At 41.6% G+C, this 19,621-nt stretch overlaps 4 protein-coding genes across 4 annotated transcripts; 3 read left to right on the top strand and 1 right to left on the bottom strand.

Moving 5' to 3' along the window:
* The first annotated feature begins 685 nt into the window (after positions 1-685).
* On the top strand, positions 686-4,306 carry LOC124306388 (membrane-bound alkaline phosphatase-like). Its single transcript, XM_046767046.1, has 7 exons — positions 686-834; positions 1,640-1,744; positions 1,943-2,163; positions 2,251-2,616; positions 2,957-3,299; positions 3,383-3,694; positions 3,951-4,306. The coding sequence occupies exons 1-7, from the start codon at positions 759-761 to the stop codon at positions 4,136-4,138; spliced, it is 1,611 nt and encodes a 536-aa protein (XP_046623002.1). The 5' UTR covers positions 686-758; the 3' UTR covers positions 4,139-4,306.
* Positions 4,307-5,695: 1,389 nt separating this feature from the next.
* Positions 5,696-9,019, top strand: LOC124306387 (membrane-bound alkaline phosphatase-like). The gene is made up of 7 exons (XM_046767045.1): positions 5,696-5,876; positions 6,565-6,678; positions 6,867-7,087; positions 7,190-7,555; positions 7,624-7,966; positions 8,063-8,374; positions 8,763-9,019. The coding sequence occupies exons 1-7, from the start codon at positions 5,801-5,803 to the stop codon at positions 8,948-8,950; spliced, it is 1,620 nt and encodes a 539-aa protein (XP_046623001.1). The 5' UTR covers positions 5,696-5,800; the 3' UTR covers positions 8,951-9,019.
* A 2,979-nt stretch (positions 9,020-11,998) lies between these two features.
* Positions 11,999-17,849, top strand: LOC124306381 (sodium-dependent nutrient amino acid transporter 1). The gene is made up of 10 exons (XM_046767037.1): positions 11,999-12,238; positions 13,587-13,646; positions 13,726-13,806; positions 13,869-14,353; positions 14,811-15,185; positions 15,276-15,465; positions 15,550-15,726; positions 15,790-16,066; positions 16,138-16,232; positions 16,904-17,849. The coding sequence occupies exons 1-10, from the start codon at positions 12,224-12,226 to the stop codon at positions 17,072-17,074; spliced, it is 1,926 nt and encodes a 641-aa protein (XP_046622993.1). The 5' UTR covers positions 11,999-12,223; the 3' UTR covers positions 17,075-17,849.
* LOC124306399 (uncharacterized) lies at positions 17,563-19,537 on the bottom strand. Its single transcript, XM_046767079.1, has 3 exons — positions 19,281-19,537; positions 19,094-19,171; positions 17,563-18,005 (listed from the first exon to the last, which is right to left on the bottom strand). The coding sequence occupies exons 1-3, from the start codon at positions 19,494-19,496 to the stop codon at positions 17,913-17,915; spliced, it is 387 nt and encodes a 128-aa protein (XP_046623035.1). The 5' UTR covers positions 19,497-19,537; the 3' UTR covers positions 17,563-17,912.
* Positions 19,538-19,621: the final 84 nt, after the last annotated feature.

Genomic DNA, 19,621 nt, shown 5'->3' on the forward strand with positions numbered 1-19,621 from the left:
TTGGGTTTATTAGGAGCATGGCATTGCCATGCTTTGCGAATGTTTATCAAATCATAAGTGTGATAAAGGGCAGGTGTTTATCGGTAAAAAGAATCCGCAGAATCAACGAATCAGAGGCGATTACAAAATTGTCATAGAAGCAGAAAACGCCTGATCACAATCAGCTATGACACTAGAATAAGCAAAATTCCATACTCAACAACAATCGCAACACTATGTAATGAATAATCATTTTTGATCAACTGTACTGCGGGTTGTCGATTATAAAAATAACAATTTGATGTGCGAATGCGAATCAATTAAATAATCGTGGGATGTTAACGTGCATCGTTTATTTGATAATCCCCTATCACCCACTTGTACACAATCTTTGAGACCATTATCTCTAATCACTCCAAGCTCTTTAAGTGCGCAGTGCAGTTCACGTGACCACAAAGGCGAGATCCTAACTCACGGATTAAGAAATCAGTAAATTATTGGCATTCACGCACCTTTCCATTACACGTGTAATGTGTCGTCAAACGACATGACACGCCCGAATATATGAATGCAAGATAATGCTTTGTAGGTACATACCATGAGTCTCAACACGTGTCGGGGAGAAGAGGGCTCGCCATGAAATCTTATATTAGAAGTTCTGGTCGCCGACTTCCTTACAACAGTTAGATCGGTGCCGGGAGGAGGTTCCTTGTGACTTTAGTACTTAATTATTTTTTTTCTCTCTTCGGCCTTAGCTGAAATCCAGGTTTTCGATCACTATGAAACCTTTACTGCACTTCTTCCTCCTTGCTGTGAGTGTGGCGGCTGTTGCTGGGCGTCCCAGTTTGACGTCAGGTAAATATCGATCGGGATATTGCAACGAGTCTAGATTCAAAGTTGTATCTTGAGGGTGGTGATGTTAAAATACATCACGTACGCCGTACTGCCAATCTTCACGTGTTAAGTCATAAGATCTTTTGAAAGAATTCAGCGTGTAATTTATTACATGATTTATCTTATAAATTCGTAAAAATACATAAAAAATCACGTATTCAATTTAAAAAGCGCGAACCATCAGATATACCAGATCAAAAATCCTACTAAATCATTATAGATTAATAATCGAGTAAATCGGATGATTTGTGTTTTTGTAATTTGTTATGTAATTTGTTATATGTTTTATTGAATTTACAAGAAAATCATTTAATAAATTACATGTTGAATTCTTTCAAAACATTTTATGATTTAACGCATCAACATTTTCAGTAGGGGTGACTTCATGCCATAGTTTTTGGTTTCACGATTTCCACGTTAGGAGCTGCAGTTATATTCAAGTTTATTGCTATACGGTCACGTTTTATGCACGTTTATTGTTATCCTGATATTACTTAAGCGCATGATAATTTTGTGTTAGCTACGGCTGGTGCTTGAACAAATAACTTTTATCTAATCCCATCGATAATAAGCGATTGGCAGAAAAAACGAGCAAAAATTCGAATCGTTGGAGTAACAGATTTTTACTAGCGATGGAAATTTGTTCGGAAACAAAGAATAGGCTTGGGATTGAGTCTATAACTATGTGAACTTAATTCAAAGGATAGCAAATACATAAAAGTACGCAAAGACCTCGAGATGTGAGAATAAGTAATTTTTTTCGCAGAGGAAGCGGAGGAATCGCGGTGGCATCCGAATTCTCTGGAAAAACTAGATAGGTCAGAGAGATCCCTGGGAAAATTAGGTGTTGCTGATCTTTCGAATGAAACGAGTACGTAATGTAAACATAAACAAAGTGCAGGAACCTGTGCTATGGTCTCATCAGTCATAAAACCATAACTGATTTCGTGTATGACTTATAATTTACCGAACAACTATTGATTCTTTTTATAAATATGTTGTATCATTTCTTCCGTAAGTGTCACACTGATGACCCTATGTGACAATTTTCTTCGTCTTGATTTGACAGCCACAGCTTACTGGTACAATGACGGGCAAACCGCGCTCAAGTCGAAGGCAAAAAACAGGCTGAACACAAACAAAGCAAAGAATGTAATCATGTTCCTCGGTGACGGAATGTCAATTCCTACTTTAATGGCTGCTCGAACGTATCTTGGACAGCTCCATGGGTACAGTGGAGAGGAGCATTCTTTGCACTGGGAAACGTTTCCCTTCACTGGATTCTCCAAGGTGACATAACTATAGACAACAGGCTTCTTTTAGATTCTGGGAAAGATGGTCAAGCTCAGAATTTCAGTACCCTTTAACTGCTTCCAGACCTACAATCTTAACCGGCAAGTAGCTGACTCTGCAAGTACAGCGACGGCTTACCTCTGCGGAGTTAAGACTAACAACGGACAGCTTGGTGTCAACGGTATCGTGACTCGCGGAGATTGCGAAGCCTCAACTGACACTGATAATCATGTGTCGTCCATTGCCGAATGGGCTCTGAACGAAGGAAAATCGGCCGGAATTGTTACGACTACGAGGGTGACACACGCCTCACCCGCTGGAGCATACGCGCACACCTCTGAGCGAAATTGGGAGACCGACGCAGACGTGACGGATGACGGTTACAACCCCACAGTTTGCAAGGACATAGCAACGCAGCTCGTGACTGAATACCCTGGAAAAGACTTTCAAGTAAGTCCTTGACTGATAACCGGAGTAATGGTCGGTTAGCTAATGCGCAAGGTAGTATTGAAAAATGTCCTCATTACGTCAGAGCCTGGTTGTCGGTGCCATTTTATCACCACATAACCTAAGTTTTTAATTCTGATGGAGGCAAATCGTAATTCTTGGGCTTTTAATTTGCTCATGTCATATAAATTAATCAAACATAATCATTAATATGCCTGTTCCTACCATCCATACGCATCAAAACACGGTCAACGGTCAGCTGCCAACCCGATTGCATTAGTTTAATTTTTTTCCACCAGGTGATGCATTGCATAGTGACAATCCCAATAACGAAGTATTTCAGGTTGTTTTAGGCGGTGGACGTCGAACGTTTCTCCCAAACTCAACCGTGGACGACGAAGGTAGTTACGGTTATAGAGAAGATGGTGTGGATTTGATCGAGACCTGGAAGCAGAACAAGGCTGATCGTAACAGCTCGTACAGTTACGTTTGGAACCGAAGTGGCCTCCGGAACGTAATAGACAATCCCGACGATGTCGACTACGTCTTGGGACTCTTCGAGAGTTCCCACTGTCAGTACCACCTGGAATCTACCCCCGAAACTGAGCCCACTCTCGCAGAGATGACGGAAGCGGCCATAAAGATCCTACGGAAGAACGACAACGGGTACTTCCTATTCGTGGAGGGTACGTGGAAGGGTGCAAATTCCGTCGCAACAGAGTGAGAGATTAAATTATAAGCTACCGATTCCTTCTTCCAACTCCAATAGGTGGCCGCATTGATCATGCCCATCATTCGTCGTATGCGCACCTTGCCTTGGACGAAACGGTGGAAATGGCGGCCGCGGTTCGTCTTGCGGACCAGCTGACCGAGGAGAGCGACACCCTTATTGTTGTGACGTCAGACCACGCACACGTCATGAGTATATCCGGATACCCAAGTCGCGGAAACGATATTCTCGGGGTCGCCGATATTAGCGGGGTTGACAATCTTCCCTACACAACGCTGAGCTACGCCAACGGTCCTGGATACAAAACGCCATCCAATAGTACCCGATACGACATCTCTGACGACGATTTGAGTAAGACGTTTTGCTTGTTAGGTGTTGTCACATACATTGTAAACCAAAAAATGCGGTTTGGACTTGTATGTAATATTTTCTGGTGTGAATCTAACACTATCTAACGTTCAAGTTCTGAATTGACCAGAAGAAAACAAGACTATAGTGGTTGACACCGGCTACTATTAGTCAATTTTAACATAGCATTTTATACAGTGTAGACATTAACCATTTCGCAAACGTTTTTTTCAACCGCTTTTACTCACAAACCTTGCAGCTCTTGTGAGGTACGAATACGCTGCGACCGTTCCACTGTCTTCGGAAACTCACGGCGGAGACGACGTGGCGATATTTGCTCGTGGTCCGTGGTCCCACCTCTTTTCCGGTACCCTAGAGCAAAGCAGCATTGCCCACTTCATGGCGTACGCAGCCTGTATTGGTACAGGCCTCACGGCTTGCACGTGATGATAGTTGGCAAATCCGTTTTCCCAGCATTTGAGGATTTCAAGACTGAGCACGAATGATACAAAATCCTTATATTTTGTACCCTTGATTGTGCGTTTTGCCGTTATTCAACGAGTGTGAAAAATTCAAGTCATTGTGTTTTCTGAAATAAAGAATAATTCGCAATTACGTAGTACCCGTATAATTTTTTTCACATACCTTCGTTGAAACATAGTCTGATTAATTACCTACGTTTGATGTGCTCCTGTGTAACACACTCGAGAATGGCCCGTTACAAAATCATTACTAATTTCTCGCTCATTGTCGAATTTTATCTTTAAAACTAATCGCTGCATTGATCTGACGCATTATTACCACGTCAAAGTATCATTGAGCCCCAGTTTCCTGTACTCCCATCATCCCGGCTAAATTACACGTGACAGAAGTCTTGCACGTTGATTAACTGAGCAAGATAATCAGCAGCAGAGCATATAAATTCACTGTAAGCAATTGAGTCGAAATCGTGAGACTTATGAGCCGTGAAAATGTGACAACTGTGACGTTTTTGTGTAGGTAAATAAATTAATCGTTTCAAATAATCATGTTGTTATATTATGCATGCATACTGATATTTTGGATTCCGCAGGTCCACGTGGATTCGGTTTTTGCTTACGCAATTGCGCACAAGATTTTTATATAATATTTTTAATCCTAGAACGGTAAGGTTTTTCTTTTTTACTTATTTCGGTATTGTGGGGTGAAAAAACGCCCCAATTTTGTAAATTCCATCTCTCGGGTACATCGCATCGTTAATAGTCCTATAGGGTACGATTTTATTCGTTTTTTAATAAAGAATCACGTGGGCCAAAAACGTTTTTGCTCGAGTTGTAAGAAATTGGTCGAAAATTGATGTGTCTCGAGTCGAGAACGTAAATTGTTCACTTGCGGCCGGAAATTGAAATTCGCGTGGGGTGTCCCCCCCCCCCCCCTCCCCCCCCCCCCCCCGACGTTACTGTTCTAGGATTAACGCAAGAAATTATTCACTAGTAAATTGGAAGTGGAATCCTTCGTAGGGTGCGAAAATTAATTCGTTGTAGATTAATCAAAACATATTTCAGATGAGCTGTATAATTATGCTAGATCTGTGATGAACTGTTTATTGATGTGTCAACCGTTGTTTACTATAATTACGTAGCCAAGCGATGTCACATTTATTTTAGCCATACCCAACGAATTCCTTAAACAGAAACCAGAGTAGGTATAACATATCATAAATGCCGAATATTCGCACTTCACGTATTTATAAACTTTCAATTAACAACGAAGTCCACGTCCCACTGACCATAGTAATCTCTGTCTCTTTAAAATGTTGATCTCAAGTTACGATTTGAGCGTAATTATCAATCGTAACATCGTACTTTCAAGATTATTTCTTATTAGGTAATCCTGTGATGTACAGACGTTAACATGTTGCGTATATCTAACGGCAGATAACACTTACCAATATGAATCTAACTTTGCTTCGGGGCGAAGAGGGTAGCCGTTTAGGCTTATAAGTATAAGTTCTTCGAGGTAGTAGCCTTTCAGCAGTTAGATCATTGCCGTGAAGTGCTTGATTGCCATATCATCAGTTGTCCGTCGCCACTGCGTTTCTTGGTGATCGGCCCCTGCTCTTTGGTCACTATGACGTCACTGCGGCACATCCTACCGGTTGCCCTGATCGTGGCGGTGGTAGCTGGTCGTCCGGACATATCCCGAGGTAAATATGCTTTCAATGTTAACATGCGATCACACAGGTGTCATTAAATATTGAACTTGACTGTCTATCACAATTAAGTCTTATTTTAGTTAAGATACAGTTGTTTTATTTGAAAATATGTGAAGTGGGTGAAGTGGCTTCGATTGTGATAAGCGATTATAGAAGAAAAAACGTTGCTTTTTATGGAAAAACAAAACCGCAGTCGACAACTGATCACGAAAACGTTTAATATTTGGTATAGCAAAGGCTTTTCCATCGATTAATTTGGTCTGCACGGGTTTGAGATATTCTTGAATCAGAACACCTTCTGATAATCGTATACCTTACAGTCTATAACATCTCTGATAACCTTGTTCACCATATCTCATCGTTTCAATTTTTCACCTGCCTACATTTATCGATTAAAACATCATCCACTCGACGTCTGTCTAAAGGTTATTGCATGATGGATATAATTCATCGCACATCCATTGGACTTCTGCGACATCACGGGATATAAATTATCGGGTGTGATAATCATCTCATGCGTTATTAGATTTCAATTATTGGTGGTGTTGTACCAAAGAGAATTGTGGTTGAGAATCCCATTGAAAGTTTATCGGACCAATTGTAGGTATAAACGGGTATCGTTTATGGAATGTGTAAGCTATCAAGATTAAGACTGTGCAAAATCATTTTTCTTTAATAGCGGACATAGAGGAAGAATATTGGCACCAGACTGGCAGGTACACTGCTGGGCGATCACTGGATAGATCTGGATCACAGACTAGTCGAAGTTCAGCTGATCTTGAGGATGAAACGAGTAAGAATTATTTGCTCTCAATTTACTCTGAGAACACCTTGCTATTGTCTGGTAAAACACCGTAAATGGCTAAGGCGTTCAGAAATTTGATAGTGAAATTCCTACTCTCAAGACTTTCTAATTGTAAGTTTAGTATGCCAATCTCTAAGGAACTGTGACTTCAATACCATATGAGATATAATTGACAGCTTCAGCTTACTGGAATAACCTGGCGCAGTCTATGCTAAAGACGAAAACAAAAGTACGTCAGAATACAAATCAAGCTAAAAATATCATCATCTTCCTTGGAGACGGCATGTCCATTCCCACTTTGGCGGCTGCGCGAATGTACCTGGGACAGCTGAAGGGTGAAACTGGAGAAGAGGATGAATTGCACTGGGAATCATTTCCCTACAGCGGTCTTTCCAAGGTATTATACTACAGTTCGCTTTAAGAATCAATGGGTTTACTTCAGAGTCGTTGGAACGTGTGGCAAAGTTTATCGTACGTATTGAAACAACTTTGTTCGTAGACCTATTGCGTGGATTCACAAGTTGCTGATTCCGCCTGTTCAGCAACGGCGTATCTCACCGGAGTTAAGACGAACGATGGAGTAATCGGCTTGAACGCTGGAGTGTCCTACGGAGATTGCGAGGCCATGACCAATACCAGCAACCACTTATCGTCCATTGCCCAGTGGGCTTTGGAAGGAGGAAAATCAGCCGGTATTGTGACCACGACCAGAGTAACGCACGCTTCGCCGTCAGGCACGTATGCAAGAACCGCTGACAGAAATTGGGAGTCCGACGCTGACGTAAATGACGACGGTTTCAATGCCTCGGTCTGTCTGGACATCGCGACTCAGCTCATCACGACGTATCCTGGTCAAGATTTCCAGGTACCTACAAAACTCGAACTTTGAATTGTCTCTTTACCAGGGAATGTGCGAATGAGTAATTAACGCAGGTAATCCTCGGTGGTGGACGTCGTGAATTTCTCCCGACCACAACCGTCGACGACGAGGGTGATTACGGGTACAGAGAAGACGGCGTCGACCTTATCGAGACCTGGAAGCAGGACAAAACTGATCGCGACAGCTCGTACAGTTACGTTTGGAACAGAAGCGGACTCCGACAGATCATCGACAACCCCGACGATGTTGACTACCTTCTAGGTCTGTTTGAGAGCAGTCACTGCCAGTACCAATTGGAGGCGGATCCAGTGACGGAACCGACTCTCACCGAGATGACTGAAGCGGCGATAAAGATTCTGCAGAAAAACAGCAACGGGTATTTCCTCTTCGTCGAAGGCAAGTCATGGATTGCAACGATTCGTTTGACAGAATTTTGAAAAAACGCATTGTGACTACGATTCGCTCATTTCTGCTTTATTCAAACCCGGACAGGGGGTCGCATAGATCACGCTCATCACAGCACCTACACTCGCTTGGCTTTGGCTGAGACGGTGGAACTCGCATCGGCCGTTCGTATTGCCGATGAAATGACGGACGAAAGCGACACCTTGATTCTCGTGACAGCGGATCACGCTCACGTCATGAGTTTATCCGGATATCCAGTGCGCGGTAACGACATCTTGGGACTGTCTGGCATCAATGGCGCGGATGGTCTGCCATACACGACCCTCAGCTACGCAAACGGGCCTGGATACAAAACTCCTTCGAACAGCACTCGCTATGACCTTTCGGAAGACGACTTTAGTAAGCCGTTCTGCTTCCTTTTCGTCGCGTTTGCGCTGCCCTGATGAAAATGATTTCTACGATTTTCAATTTTTCGAGAAATTGTTAGACATTTCATACAATTTTGTGCAAAAAAATGGTTTTCCTACAAAATCGTAAATATGCATAATTTGTCATAAAAACTTGTAGATTTTCATGAAAATTTGTATCTTGTCAGCAAAAAATGTACAAGATATTACAATTTGTTAACGAAAATTAACAATTCTTCACGATAAACTATTCGTATTTACAATTTTTTTAGAAATAATACGAAATGTTCCAATTTCTGTAATTATTCGTAGTAGTAGAAATTTTCATCAAGGTGATCATACAGCGTTGACATCGTTTGTAATTTTTTGTCACCTTGCAGCCTACGTAAGATACGAATATCCCGCAATGGTCCCCCTCAATTCGGAAACCCATGGCGGAGACGACGTCGCTATCTTCACTCGTGGTCCATGGTCGCATCTGTTTACCGGAACTCTGGAACAGAACACCATTCCTCACTTCATGGCGTACGCCGCTTGTATTGGCAGCGGCCTCACGGCTTGCACGTGAAACTTTCAGGCAGTTCGGCGTGATCCATAATTACCTCAGAATATTAATAAACATTAATTTTTTCCAAGCTGAATGTTGAATTGAATTAATCAGTCGAAAGATCCTACGTTTCCTACCCAATCCTCCGCCGAAAATGTCGAAATCTCTTGTGCACAACCGAACGAAACTTTATACAGTATATCCTTATACAGGTTGAGGAAAAAGTATGGAAACCCCTAAAAATTTCGCGGGGTTCGGTGAAAAACTAATTGCTAAGGTTAAATCATAAGTCATTTTTAACAAAGGATTCAATGATAACCTTCGATTTAACCTTAAACCTCATCTTCAAGGTCATTTAGAGATCAACTTTGATTTTTTAAGTCGGTACACCCATTTTTAATGTTAGAATCGAATAGAGCGGGAAATTTTACATTTCTTAAATTTCTTCTGAAAATTTCCCACTCTTTCTGATTCTGGCACAAAAAATGGGGGTTCCCATTTGAAAGATCAAAGTTGATCTCAAAATAATCTTGAAGGTGAGGTTCAAGGTGCAATCAAAGGTCAGGCTTCGATCCCTTGTTAAAAATGACCTAAGATTGAACTTTGGTAATTTTTTTTCTCACCAAACCCCGCCAGGCTACTAAGGTTTTTCATACTTTTTCCTCACCCTGTATATTACGTATAATTTTTTAGTTCCGTGAATGGTATAGATTGTAGATTTTTAGTTAACATGATGTTAACGACAGTGTAGCCATAACGAGTGCAACGGATATTATACAATGACATGAGTATCTGTAAACAGTAAATAACAAAAGGTTCTCCTGGTCATGGGAAACAGCCATGAATGTCAGAGGTTTTTTAATCCGTTCCTCAGCAACGAGGTATGAGTTATTAATGCGTTTTTGCCTAAATTAAAAATTAAAAAAATAAATTTTCCTCAACCAAATTAGGAGAGTCGGAAGTAATGCAAACTTTTTTATCATACTCGTTTATCTCTATTTCGTACTGCGCGAATTCATCATAAAACATTGTTGATCAGTCTTCTGATCGTGGGATACAAATGAAAAACGTCTAGCGTCCATTGTATGTCAAAGAGTGAATATTTATCACCCGATCGTTCCACCGAGATGGGTATCGGTGAATAGAAGTTGTTTGTTCGAAATAAATTGCAGTTGAAAAGAAAAATTGCGTAGGCACGTATATTGACAATGGTTAACAATACTGCGACGTTGACATCGGAGATCATAATATGTATTGTTGCGAATATCTGCTTCGAAAAATATTTTCTCACAGTTACGAGACAAAGAAACAGCCAATGCAACGGGCATTTTCCACGATCGTGGGATTACTAATAAACGATTTCCGCCTATGCGCACTGTATTAAAAAAAATCCTCAGAGACTATTCCTCCGAATGATGTTAAATCTAGGCTTGCTGTACTCGCAGTTTTTCAACATTCCTCCGTATCCTCGACACACGGTGTCTCAATAACGTGCGAAAGTGAGAGTGACAGTGAGAGTAAGATAATGCTTTGTGCCGTGCCGTGCCTTTCCATGCAAGGTTCAAATCGCTGAGTTATGTATACCCCATACACACACATTATACACCTGCTTCTACTGCAATCGTTGCGTGATTTCAGATCAACGTAACATCGTAAAATGCCAGTTCTACATTCAGGGTTTGCATGCTTTTTGGAATCTGAAATTCCCCGACTATTCCAGGTATTCCCGCCTGAAAATAGGATTGTTCCAGTAATCTGTCTAGAAATATACCACTGATGATTGCCAAATTTTTTTACACATTACATACTAATATCTTCAATCTTACCTACATAGTAACTATCTTACTGTTTAACTACCAATTTACAAACAATAGCCTGCGATTTCCCGTGAGAAAAAAAAAACGAAAGAAGGTTTGTCATTAAATAATAAATATACAATGTACGAAGTGGTGCGACGAAAATACATTTTGATTGCAATCTTTTCTTTCTTAACATTTACTTTGTATAAGAACGAGTTTATTTCTTCGACAGTCTCAAAATTCCCTGAGCTTTACAAGTTTCTAGGTTTGCGCGTACCAATTCTCGACATTCCCGTCTCCAGACTGAAGTGGGAAAACCAAAAATTTGTCCCGTCTTTCAGCGATTGACGCGACCAGATGGAGATCGGTAGTCTGAATGTATTATAAGATTATGACTGACGTCATGCATGACGCGTTCGCGGAATAGTCGAGGACCTTTACACACATGAGGATAACCTCGAGTTAGATCTGACTTTTAGGAATCCATACCGGAATTTCCTTGAGCGTTGTACATGTAGCTGCACCATAACTTTGACGTATATGTGCTCTCACAGCCGGGATTCAGCGTGCTAAATCAGATCAGCAACAGACACAGGTACATAATTTAAGAATGCGGAGCTCAGTGCACTCGGAATTGTCATTCTGTCAACGTATTTGTATAGGGTCTACGAAACTTTCTCATTTTTGATCAGCGAATGATGGATTATAATGTTACGTGAATATGAGTTGATTTGTTCGAATTTATGACAAAAAGTAAATAAGAAAGTGTGAAAGACTCGCTCCACTTCGACATCTACGTGCAAGAGAGTATATATTAGGTATAACCAGAGTTCGGTGAATTGGACCATAACGATTTCGATATTTAGGAATTTTTATCCTTTCAGAAAAGATTCAAAAAAGTGTTCACATCTCCACGGTCAGGTTATAGCAGCGTTGCTATAAATGCTACGATTCATTGGCAGTTACCGTTAATAATGGCACTGAAGTCTGCAACGCCACGAGCAAATGAAAGAGTCCGAAAAGAATGTTCCTGCTATTAAACTTTTTTTTCTCGTACCATGGCTCACACTAATTTAGCGATGCTGCGGTAAAAGAGGCTGCCCAAAACATAAACGTTCCCGCGGACCACATTCTGGACGAAGCAAGGGGGAAAAAGAGGATGATAAAAAATATCCGGTGGTAGCCGAATAGCTGAGGTCAGAGAGGCGAAGTACAACTATCCCTACTTCGTAACGAACGATGTTAAACTTTTACAACTGGTGATCACCGACAGGCAGTAAGTGGTTCGACTTCGGCAGAACAGCACCTGCAGATCTCCTCCTCCTTCGCTGCTGTCCACCTGCTCCCGTAAATCGCGTCGAAAGCAGTATATCACCCTGTAGTGGTCCATAGTCTGTGGGTTTCGATTCTGGGTGTTATGCTCACGCAGTGTCCACCCGCATTTGAATCGCTAGACGTGGGCTGGTGAGGCAATTGGGACCAACCCGCGGGCAGGATGGTCGTGCCAAAGGTGGGTAGGCGATATTCCAATAAACCCTTATAACACTGTCAGAAAATTCACGGTGTCAATTAAAGTACAAACATCGTCGGTGTAAATCGGTCGATACTCGACACCAAGTGGTCTTAAAATCAACACCAAAATGGTGTGGACTTCTACAGAATATTCATTTAACACCGCATTTCCAACAGTGCAACTTCAAAATTGTGAGAGAAAATCAGAGCGGCGATATAAGTCGCGAAAAAGTGCTCGTCTCGTGAACATTGATTGAAAAAAAGAATCGGTCGGGAATCGTTACGCATACGTATATATTTCGCAAAGGTTGTCTGTCAAGCCGAGTACATGATGTAGTCATGTTTTGTATACCAAGACGTAAATTGGTAAGATACATTTGTGAAATCGGTAAAAAAAAAAAATTGAGAACACGTTTTATCTCGCAATCGCAGTAGTGTAATACATTCCGAAAGTGTGGACACCGTGAAGTTTGGATGGTTTGGTTTTTCTTGTGCAGGTACCGTGCAACTGAATGATGCGTATAAAATATACTTGCTACTTCGGCATTGATCAATAAATTATGGCCAGCGAACAACTATGCGTCAAAGAATAGCATTGAAAATAGAAAGTGCCCTAAGACGGAATCTCGACTCAAGTCCGTTTAACATCGGGATTCATGCTTTGCAATACACGCGAGTCCCTTTGAAACAATTAACATACTTTTGGCACTACCCGATGTCGAAGCGTATTTCATAGTCAACAAAATCGACGTTTACGGTTTCATTATAAATCCGAACAGTTTTTTAACTGCTCGCTATTTTCCGAGGATTTTAAATTGGCACAGTTTATAGAATACTTGTTCTCACAAGACGACCGATTTCTGGAGAATGTGACGAGCCCAGGAAAAATCAGGTTCTGAATATTGGTTTTGTAATAATATATGCACACGGTCGCGTCGCATCAACTAGGCGATGCAAAAAGTGAAGGTCGAAATCAGCTAGTTACCATTCATGGCAGAGTGAACGTCAATAGAACAACTCGCGACAGCGAGATAGCATTTCGTGTTTGCGATCTTGCGATACTTTCATAGTCAACGGTAATAAAAGCCGGTAAATTATCGACCCAGCATTCGATTCGATATAACAATTTCAAACCATAGCCGAACTATTCGCATGCCGGTGTTATACGGAATACCCATATATTCGTAGATGCCTGTAAGACTAGTCGGTCACGCGTTATGTCATTATTAAGCACGTGGGGAATACCGTGGCTCGCACACAAACCAGAATCGCGGCGAAATATATTTCAGATTACGACGGGTGCCCCTTTCATCAGCCGTTGCGTAACCTGAGTGTTTCTTTCGTAGGATGGGAGGCGGAATCCGTCCTTTCTCGGCGACGACGGTGCAGCCGTCGATCTGGGTAAGGTGAGTACGATATCAAGACGAGTTTATTCGGTGTGATTCCACCCCATCGGCAATTTCTGATCCTTGAACAATATTTCAGGAAATCGCGAGGGAGTATGGGAATAATGATTCCAACTTCAGTCACTTTCAAACGCCGTCCACCGCACCTAAGGAACAAATGGTAAGCTGGTCCTAAGCCTCTTCGAATCCCGTAATAAAACATGGTCGTCATCACGATTTCAGACCATAGCCGAGGACGGCGAGGAGCGAGCGACTTGGGGAAGTGGACTCGAGTTTTTGATGTCTTGTATCGCGATGTCCATTGGCCTGGGCAACGTGTGGCGATTTCCTTTCACGGCGTACGAAAACGGTGGCGGTGCCTTCCTCATTCCGTATATAATCGTCCTCTTCGTCGTCGGCAAGCCGTTCTACTATCTCGAAATGATAATGGGCCAGTTCACCAGCAGATCATCGGTCAAGATGTGGGCCCTGGCTCCTGGCTTTAAAGGTGTCGGCTGGGCGCAGATGTTCTCGATGATCTCCGTCGGGACGTATTACTGCTCTCTGATGTCCTTGACGCTATTCTATCTGATCAAAAGTTTCAGCTACGAACTCCCGTGGTCTAGGTGCCTTGAGGAGTGGGATGGCTGCGTGGACTCTGTCAAGTCCAACGATTCAGTAATAGCCGGAAACGGGACAATGAGAAGTTCCGCGGAGCTATACTTCTCGTGAGTTCTGCTATCAAAAGATAAGCCAACTCACAAGGAAGGTATCAAAGGTCGATCTCTTCGATTTGATTTCTTTTGTAATATGTTATAGTAGACTAAAAACCACCCTTTAAAGTAAGGCATGTCAAGAGGTGATTTGGCAGTTTCACCCACAAAAACATAATATTTTTTAACCAATCCAACTGGAGAAGTCTTCTCATAACGAGAAATGAAAAAAGCAATTCTCTCAGTATTAAAAAAAAAAAAATTAAAACTGCGAAATTTCCACTCGACATGCCTTATTTTGGAGGGTGGTTTCTCCCCCTTAAAGTGTTTGATGGCAGATACAAAAAATGCACATCACTCGGTTTTTAGTTTACTATAACATATTACAAAAGGAATCAAATCGAAGAGATCGACCTGGGATACCTTTCTTGTCAGTGCAGGATAAAATTTACAACATCTTGTTATACTATAGGAAAACTGTTCTGAGGGAAAAGGAGAACATTGATGATGGCATCGGGCTACCTGATTGGAGGCTTACGTTGTGCCTACTTTTCGCATGGTGTTGTATATTCGGCGTACTTGCCCGCGGAGTGAAGGGATCCGGGAAGGCGGCCTACTTTCTGGCCATCTTTCCCTACATAATTATGATAGCTCTGCTCATCCGAGCTGTGACCCTCGAAGGCGCCATCGACGGAATCATTTTCTTCATCAAACCGAATTGGGAGAAACTGTTCGACCCGAACGTCTGGTACGCAGCGGTTACGCAGTGTTTCTTCTCTCTGTCGGTTTGCTTTGGCGGAGTGGTTATGTACTCGTCGTACAACGAATTCGACCACAACATATACAGGTATATTACGATAAATCTAGACAGTTTCGCTCCCACGTAATCAGGTTTTTAAGGATAGTGAACCATGCGATAATTCTGACTCTTCCTCAGAGACGCGATGGTTGTAACGACCCTCGACACTTTCACCAGTCTCATGGCTGGCTTCACGATATTTGGAATACTCGGTAATCTCGCCCACGAACTCGGCACCGACGATATTCGCAACGTTGTTCGGGGAGGCACTGGTCTCGCCTTCATATCGTATCCAGACGCCATCGCCAAGTTTTCGGTGTTGCCACAGGTACGTTTACGATTAGCTTCTCTCGCGTTCCTATTGCATGTGAGAATTAACTGAGCAAATCTATCTCTCAACTGGTCATTTCAGGCCTTCTCCTTTCTATTCTTTCTCATGCTATACGTATTGGGCATCGGCAGCGCCATTGCCTTGGCCGGTGGAATAAACAGCGTGATCTGCGACCAGTTCCCAACGTGGAAACACTGGCACGTTGTCCTAGGAACGTCCATCTTCGGGTTTCTGGTTGGAATGGTCTACTGCACCCCGGTAAGTATGCAAATTCATGCAATTTAACCGTTGGTCTGACGATTTCTTTCACCCCGAAAACAGGGAGGCCAGTTTGTGCTTCAGTTAGTCGATTACTACGCAGGATCCTTCATCGTCTTTGTACTCGCCACGTTTGAGGTGACTGGTATATTTTGGGTCTACGGACTGGAGAACTTCATCGACGATGTTGAGTTCATGCTCGACAGACGGCCGTCGGTTTACTGGAGGCTATGTTGGGGCGTCGTGACGCCGGTTCTTCTCGCTGCGATTCTTATTTACACGATTGCGATAATGGAGCCGTTGAAGTACAGCGGTATTTCGTATCCAGACAGTGCCCACAGTAAGATCATTCTCCCTGATCGACAGTACGTTTCTTAAATTCAAAAATATTCATCCGTGGATACATTTCAGCTGCTGGATGGCTGCTCATGACATTTGGAGCTATCCAAATTCCCCTGTGGATGGGGGTGACGATAATTTCCAAGCGAAATCTGGGGCTACCCGAGGTGAGTTGCTCTTCGGGTTAAACAAGTACTACTAACAAGTTCACGGAGCCTAGATATAAGGAGAATGATCGACATAGGTTTTTTTGGTTTTATTTGCGGCCAGAAAAAAGGAGAAATATCATTTTCTCACAATGTCCATGAGGGTAGAACTGGTGATATCAATGTCAGGTTGACGGCGTCCGTTTGTTATTGTTTGTATCACGTGGTATGACGGGCATTCTCCTTCTTGAATTTAACAAACCTGACGTTAGCAACTCTAGCGCCTCTAGTGTAGAAAGATCTTATTCTAGATTTTCGGCCGTTTCTTATGCATTACGATCGTTTTCCCTATATCTCACCATTTTTGGCGCAGAATTAGTAATGTTAATTTCTTCCACTCGGCTCGTTCCTCTTCTTCGGTCGTTCGAAACATGTGAAACAAGCAGCTGTCAACATTTGGTCATCACTTAATACTCATAATATTTGAACGACCAAAGAACACAGACGCTATGAGTTTCAAAAATCGGTACTACTAACTCTGCGCTAAAATGTGGCCCAATTTTGTATTCCGGAATTTCGTCTCCTACTCTGTTACTTTCTGAATCCTACTATCGCTGGTTCAAGCGTAGTCCGCAATTTGAAGCAGCAGACTATATCACAATTTTCAATAACCGTTATTTCCGCACCTGCAGATGATATACGCCGCTTTTGAGCCTTCCAAACACTGGGGCCCAAAAAACCCGGCGCGACTGGCTTCCTGGCGCGAATTCAAGGAATGTGCTAGAAAAAGACGAGCCGAGAGGACCGCTTCAAAGGCTAAGCAGATCCTATACGTGCTGGTAGGCTGCGAGGAAAAGTTGTAATCTAAATCCTAGTTACATAGAATATTCATCATCACCATTGACGCTTTGCCGATTGCCAATTAGATTTAACAGGATAAGGCACTTTACACGTAATTTTTTTATTTCTCGACTTTATTACGCTACGTTTGTAAGACACATGCCAAGTGCAAGCACATCAGGCCAATCAATGTATAGTATAAATATCACGAAGGTAAAAAATTAGATCGCTAGAAAGTTGCTAAATCAAAACTTCGGGAAGTTGCACTTGTTATAATTGATACTGTTATTATTATTGTTTTTATTGGTTTTATTATTATTATTATTATTATCATATCTGTTTTGTAAGGAAACATAAACTTCTTTGCGAAATTTTTTTTATAACCATCTCGTGTTATACGGTCATTGCAGTAACAAACATTTCCTAATAATTGTATTCACTGTTTGTTGCTAATTTATTATTACTCACAATCTATGTGCTACCTCCATGATGGAAAATGGTATTTACTCAACGGGAGATATCAAAGCTTGTTTTTTTTTTTTTTTGTTTCATTCTAGCTACGCTGTGCGTATACATAGATATGTAATATATACGAGTTCCGATTGCAAAAAGGGCGATGATTCACGGCTGTGTTTCGCAATTATCAGTATTTCTTTTAGTAAATAAGTTGACGGTTTTTCGTGTGTAGAAAAAAGAGAGTACAATTTTATCTCTTGGCAATGATGACATAGCAAAAAAGTGGACAAAAAATATTAATCAATTATACGTATATCTATTTAAATACATACTGTATACCTACTTTATACTCATTTCTATCGACATTGAGATGACGGAAACCTTCATTCATATGAAGCAGGCATCCTAGTCCGCTTCGTAATCGATAAAATTCCAGTCCTCGACCAACTCTTCTTCCATATCCTGGACACGATCCAAGTCCTCCGGTTCAGAGACCACCTGTTGACGAAAATGTCGGAGTCAAGTTTACGAATACCGTCAATGGATTAACAGATTGACTGGTACGAGTTTTCCAGATTTCCTGCCAAAACCGGTAGCCACACACGTTGACTGAACCGACCAAATTAGACCAAAATTGGTACGCGGAGTTTTTTTGGGTCCCTGGTCGTAAAACTTATTTTTTGAATTTGTTACACCCTGGGAGTAAAAATAGGGGTGGGTCAGGGTAAATTTTCCGTTTTATTATGAATTTCGTTGTTATATTGAAATTCGAAATTTTGGAATCTGCGATTTCGTTGCGAAAGCTAATTTTATGAATCTGCCACCCCCTGAGGATGAAGATAGGGGCTTTTCAGGGTAAATTTTAAGTTTCATTGTAAATTTTTTCACCTTCAGTTGCAGATTTAGGTATGCAGTTTTATTTTGACTATGGCTAAGTTTTTACTACTTTATGCTTATTTTCCTCTTCTTTTAGTCTCCAATTTTGGATTCATAGTAACCGAAAAAAAACCCAACTGATGATTTTCAGATCGACTGTCTAGTTCTACAAAAGTTTCAAGTATTGCCGTCGCCATTTTGGATCCTCTATTTTGCAATTCTTCAAATCTGATAAGGGAGTCATCATCGGCGTCCCAAAAAAGAACCCAGTAATGATTTTTAGATGAACTGCCTAGTTTTACAAAAATTTCCATTATTGTCGTTGCCATTTTGTATCCTTTAATTCTGTTAATGAATTCATCATCAGCGACTCCAAAACCCCCCGTGTAACAAGTTTCAAAAGACTTATTCCACTTCTTGACTTTTTGGTACAAGGGTGCTGAGGCCTGGTCGTAATTACCGGTAATTAAAGCCACCATTTTCAGTCCCTCATATTAAATTTTTCAATTTTGCTTACCAATTCGGATTCAACGACCCCAAAGACGATAGTTTACCAATTTTTGTTCAAATCCATCGAGAAATAACAGAGTTATTAAAAAATGTGCATGTATTCAGCATTACCTGTCAATCGGTCAATAAGGAACCCCGATAATGAAATAAAAAGCAAGCTTCAAAGCTGCTCGATGAATCGATAAAAACCCAACTCTGACCTTGATTCGAAGTCTTTCTCTCTCAGCCTGAAGCTCAGCGTCGAATTCTTTCTGCTTTTGTGCACGCTCTTCACAAATCTTCAACCATAAAATAGATCGAACGATATTCAGTCGAGTATCATTGTGATCTGATTTCAGTGTTTACTCATGTATTTTACATAACCAGTAGACCTGCATATCTTTGTACCTTGTAGTTGAGAAGCCAGTGACCGAGATACTCAGCAGGATTGTAAGGCTTTTTGCTGGTAATGTCGCTGAGGGCCTTCGTCAAGGGATTTCTGAAATTACTCATCAAGTAAAAACCCTCGAGAGTCATGTACTCTTCCGAATAAGACTGCATCGATGGGCAAGATTCTTCCGACCGGCTGCGTTGCTCAGCCAATACTTGCCAAGTGCCCAACATTCGGGCTATCTCTTCGTCAGTGAAACCCAATGCTTTCAATAATCTGAATAAAATCGTCACGGTACTTAGTAGTGGTTTTTTTACATTCGTTTCCTTGAACCGAAATTGGAAACCGGTAGCAGATA

Source organism: Neodiprion virginianus, chromosome 5 (genome assembly GCF_021901495.1).
Source record: "Neodiprion virginianus isolate iyNeoVirg1 chromosome 5, iyNeoVirg1.1, whole genome shotgun sequence".
Classification (NCBI taxonomy): domain Eukaryota; kingdom Metazoa; phylum Arthropoda; class Insecta; order Hymenoptera; family Diprionidae; genus Neodiprion; species Neodiprion virginianus.

What these genes read in the sequence shown, in the direction of transcription:
- LOC124306388 (XM_046767046.1), top strand. Translation starts at nt 759, where the DNA reads ATGAAACCTTTACTGCACTTCTTCCTCCTTGCTGTGAGTGTGGCGGCT. An exon ending in GTACTTCCTATTCGTGGAGG is followed by an intron (nt 3,300 to 3,382) that starts GTACGTGGAAGG and finishes CAACTCCAATAG; the next exon opens with GTGGCCGCATTGATCATGCC. An exon ending in CATCTCTGACGACGATTTGA is followed by an intron (nt 3,695 to 3,950) that starts GTAAGACGTTTT and finishes CAAACCTTGCAG; the next exon opens with CTCTTGTGAGGTACGAATAC.
- LOC124306387 (XM_046767045.1), top strand. Translation starts at nt 5,801, where the DNA reads ATGACGTCACTGCGGCACATCCTACCGGTTGCCCTGATCGTGGCGGTG. An exon ending in TCGTCCGGACATATCCCGAG is followed by an intron (nt 5,877 to 6,564) that starts GTAAATATGCTT and finishes TTTCTTTAATAG; the next exon opens with CGGACATAGAGGAAGAATAT. An exon ending in CCTTTCGGAAGACGACTTTA is followed by an intron (nt 8,375 to 8,762) that starts GTAAGCCGTTCT and finishes GTCACCTTGCAG; the next exon opens with CCTACGTAAGATACGAATAT.
- LOC124306381 (XM_046767037.1), top strand. An exon ending in TCCGCGGAGCTATACTTCTC is followed by an intron (nt 14,354 to 14,810) that starts GTGAGTTCTGCT and finishes GTTATACTATAG; the next exon opens with GAAAACTGTTCTGAGGGAAA. An exon ending in GAAATCTGGGGCTACCCGAG is followed by an intron (nt 16,233 to 16,903) that starts GTGAGTTGCTCT and finishes CCGCACCTGCAG; the next exon opens with ATGATATACGCCGCTTTTGA.
- LOC124306399 (XM_046767079.1), bottom strand. Translation starts at nt 19,496, where the DNA reads ATGTTGGGCACTTGGCAAGTATTGGCTGAGCAACGCAGCCGGTCGGAA. An exon ending in ACTGGCTTCTCAACTACAAG is followed by an intron (nt 19,172 to 19,280) that starts GTACAAAGATAT and finishes TTATGGTTGAAG; the next exon opens with ATTTGTGAAGAGCGTGCACA. An exon ending in GAGAAAGACTTCGAATCAAG is followed by an intron (nt 18,006 to 19,093) that starts GTCAGAGTTGGG and finishes TTTCGTCAACAG; the next exon opens with GTGGTCTCTGAACCGGAGGA.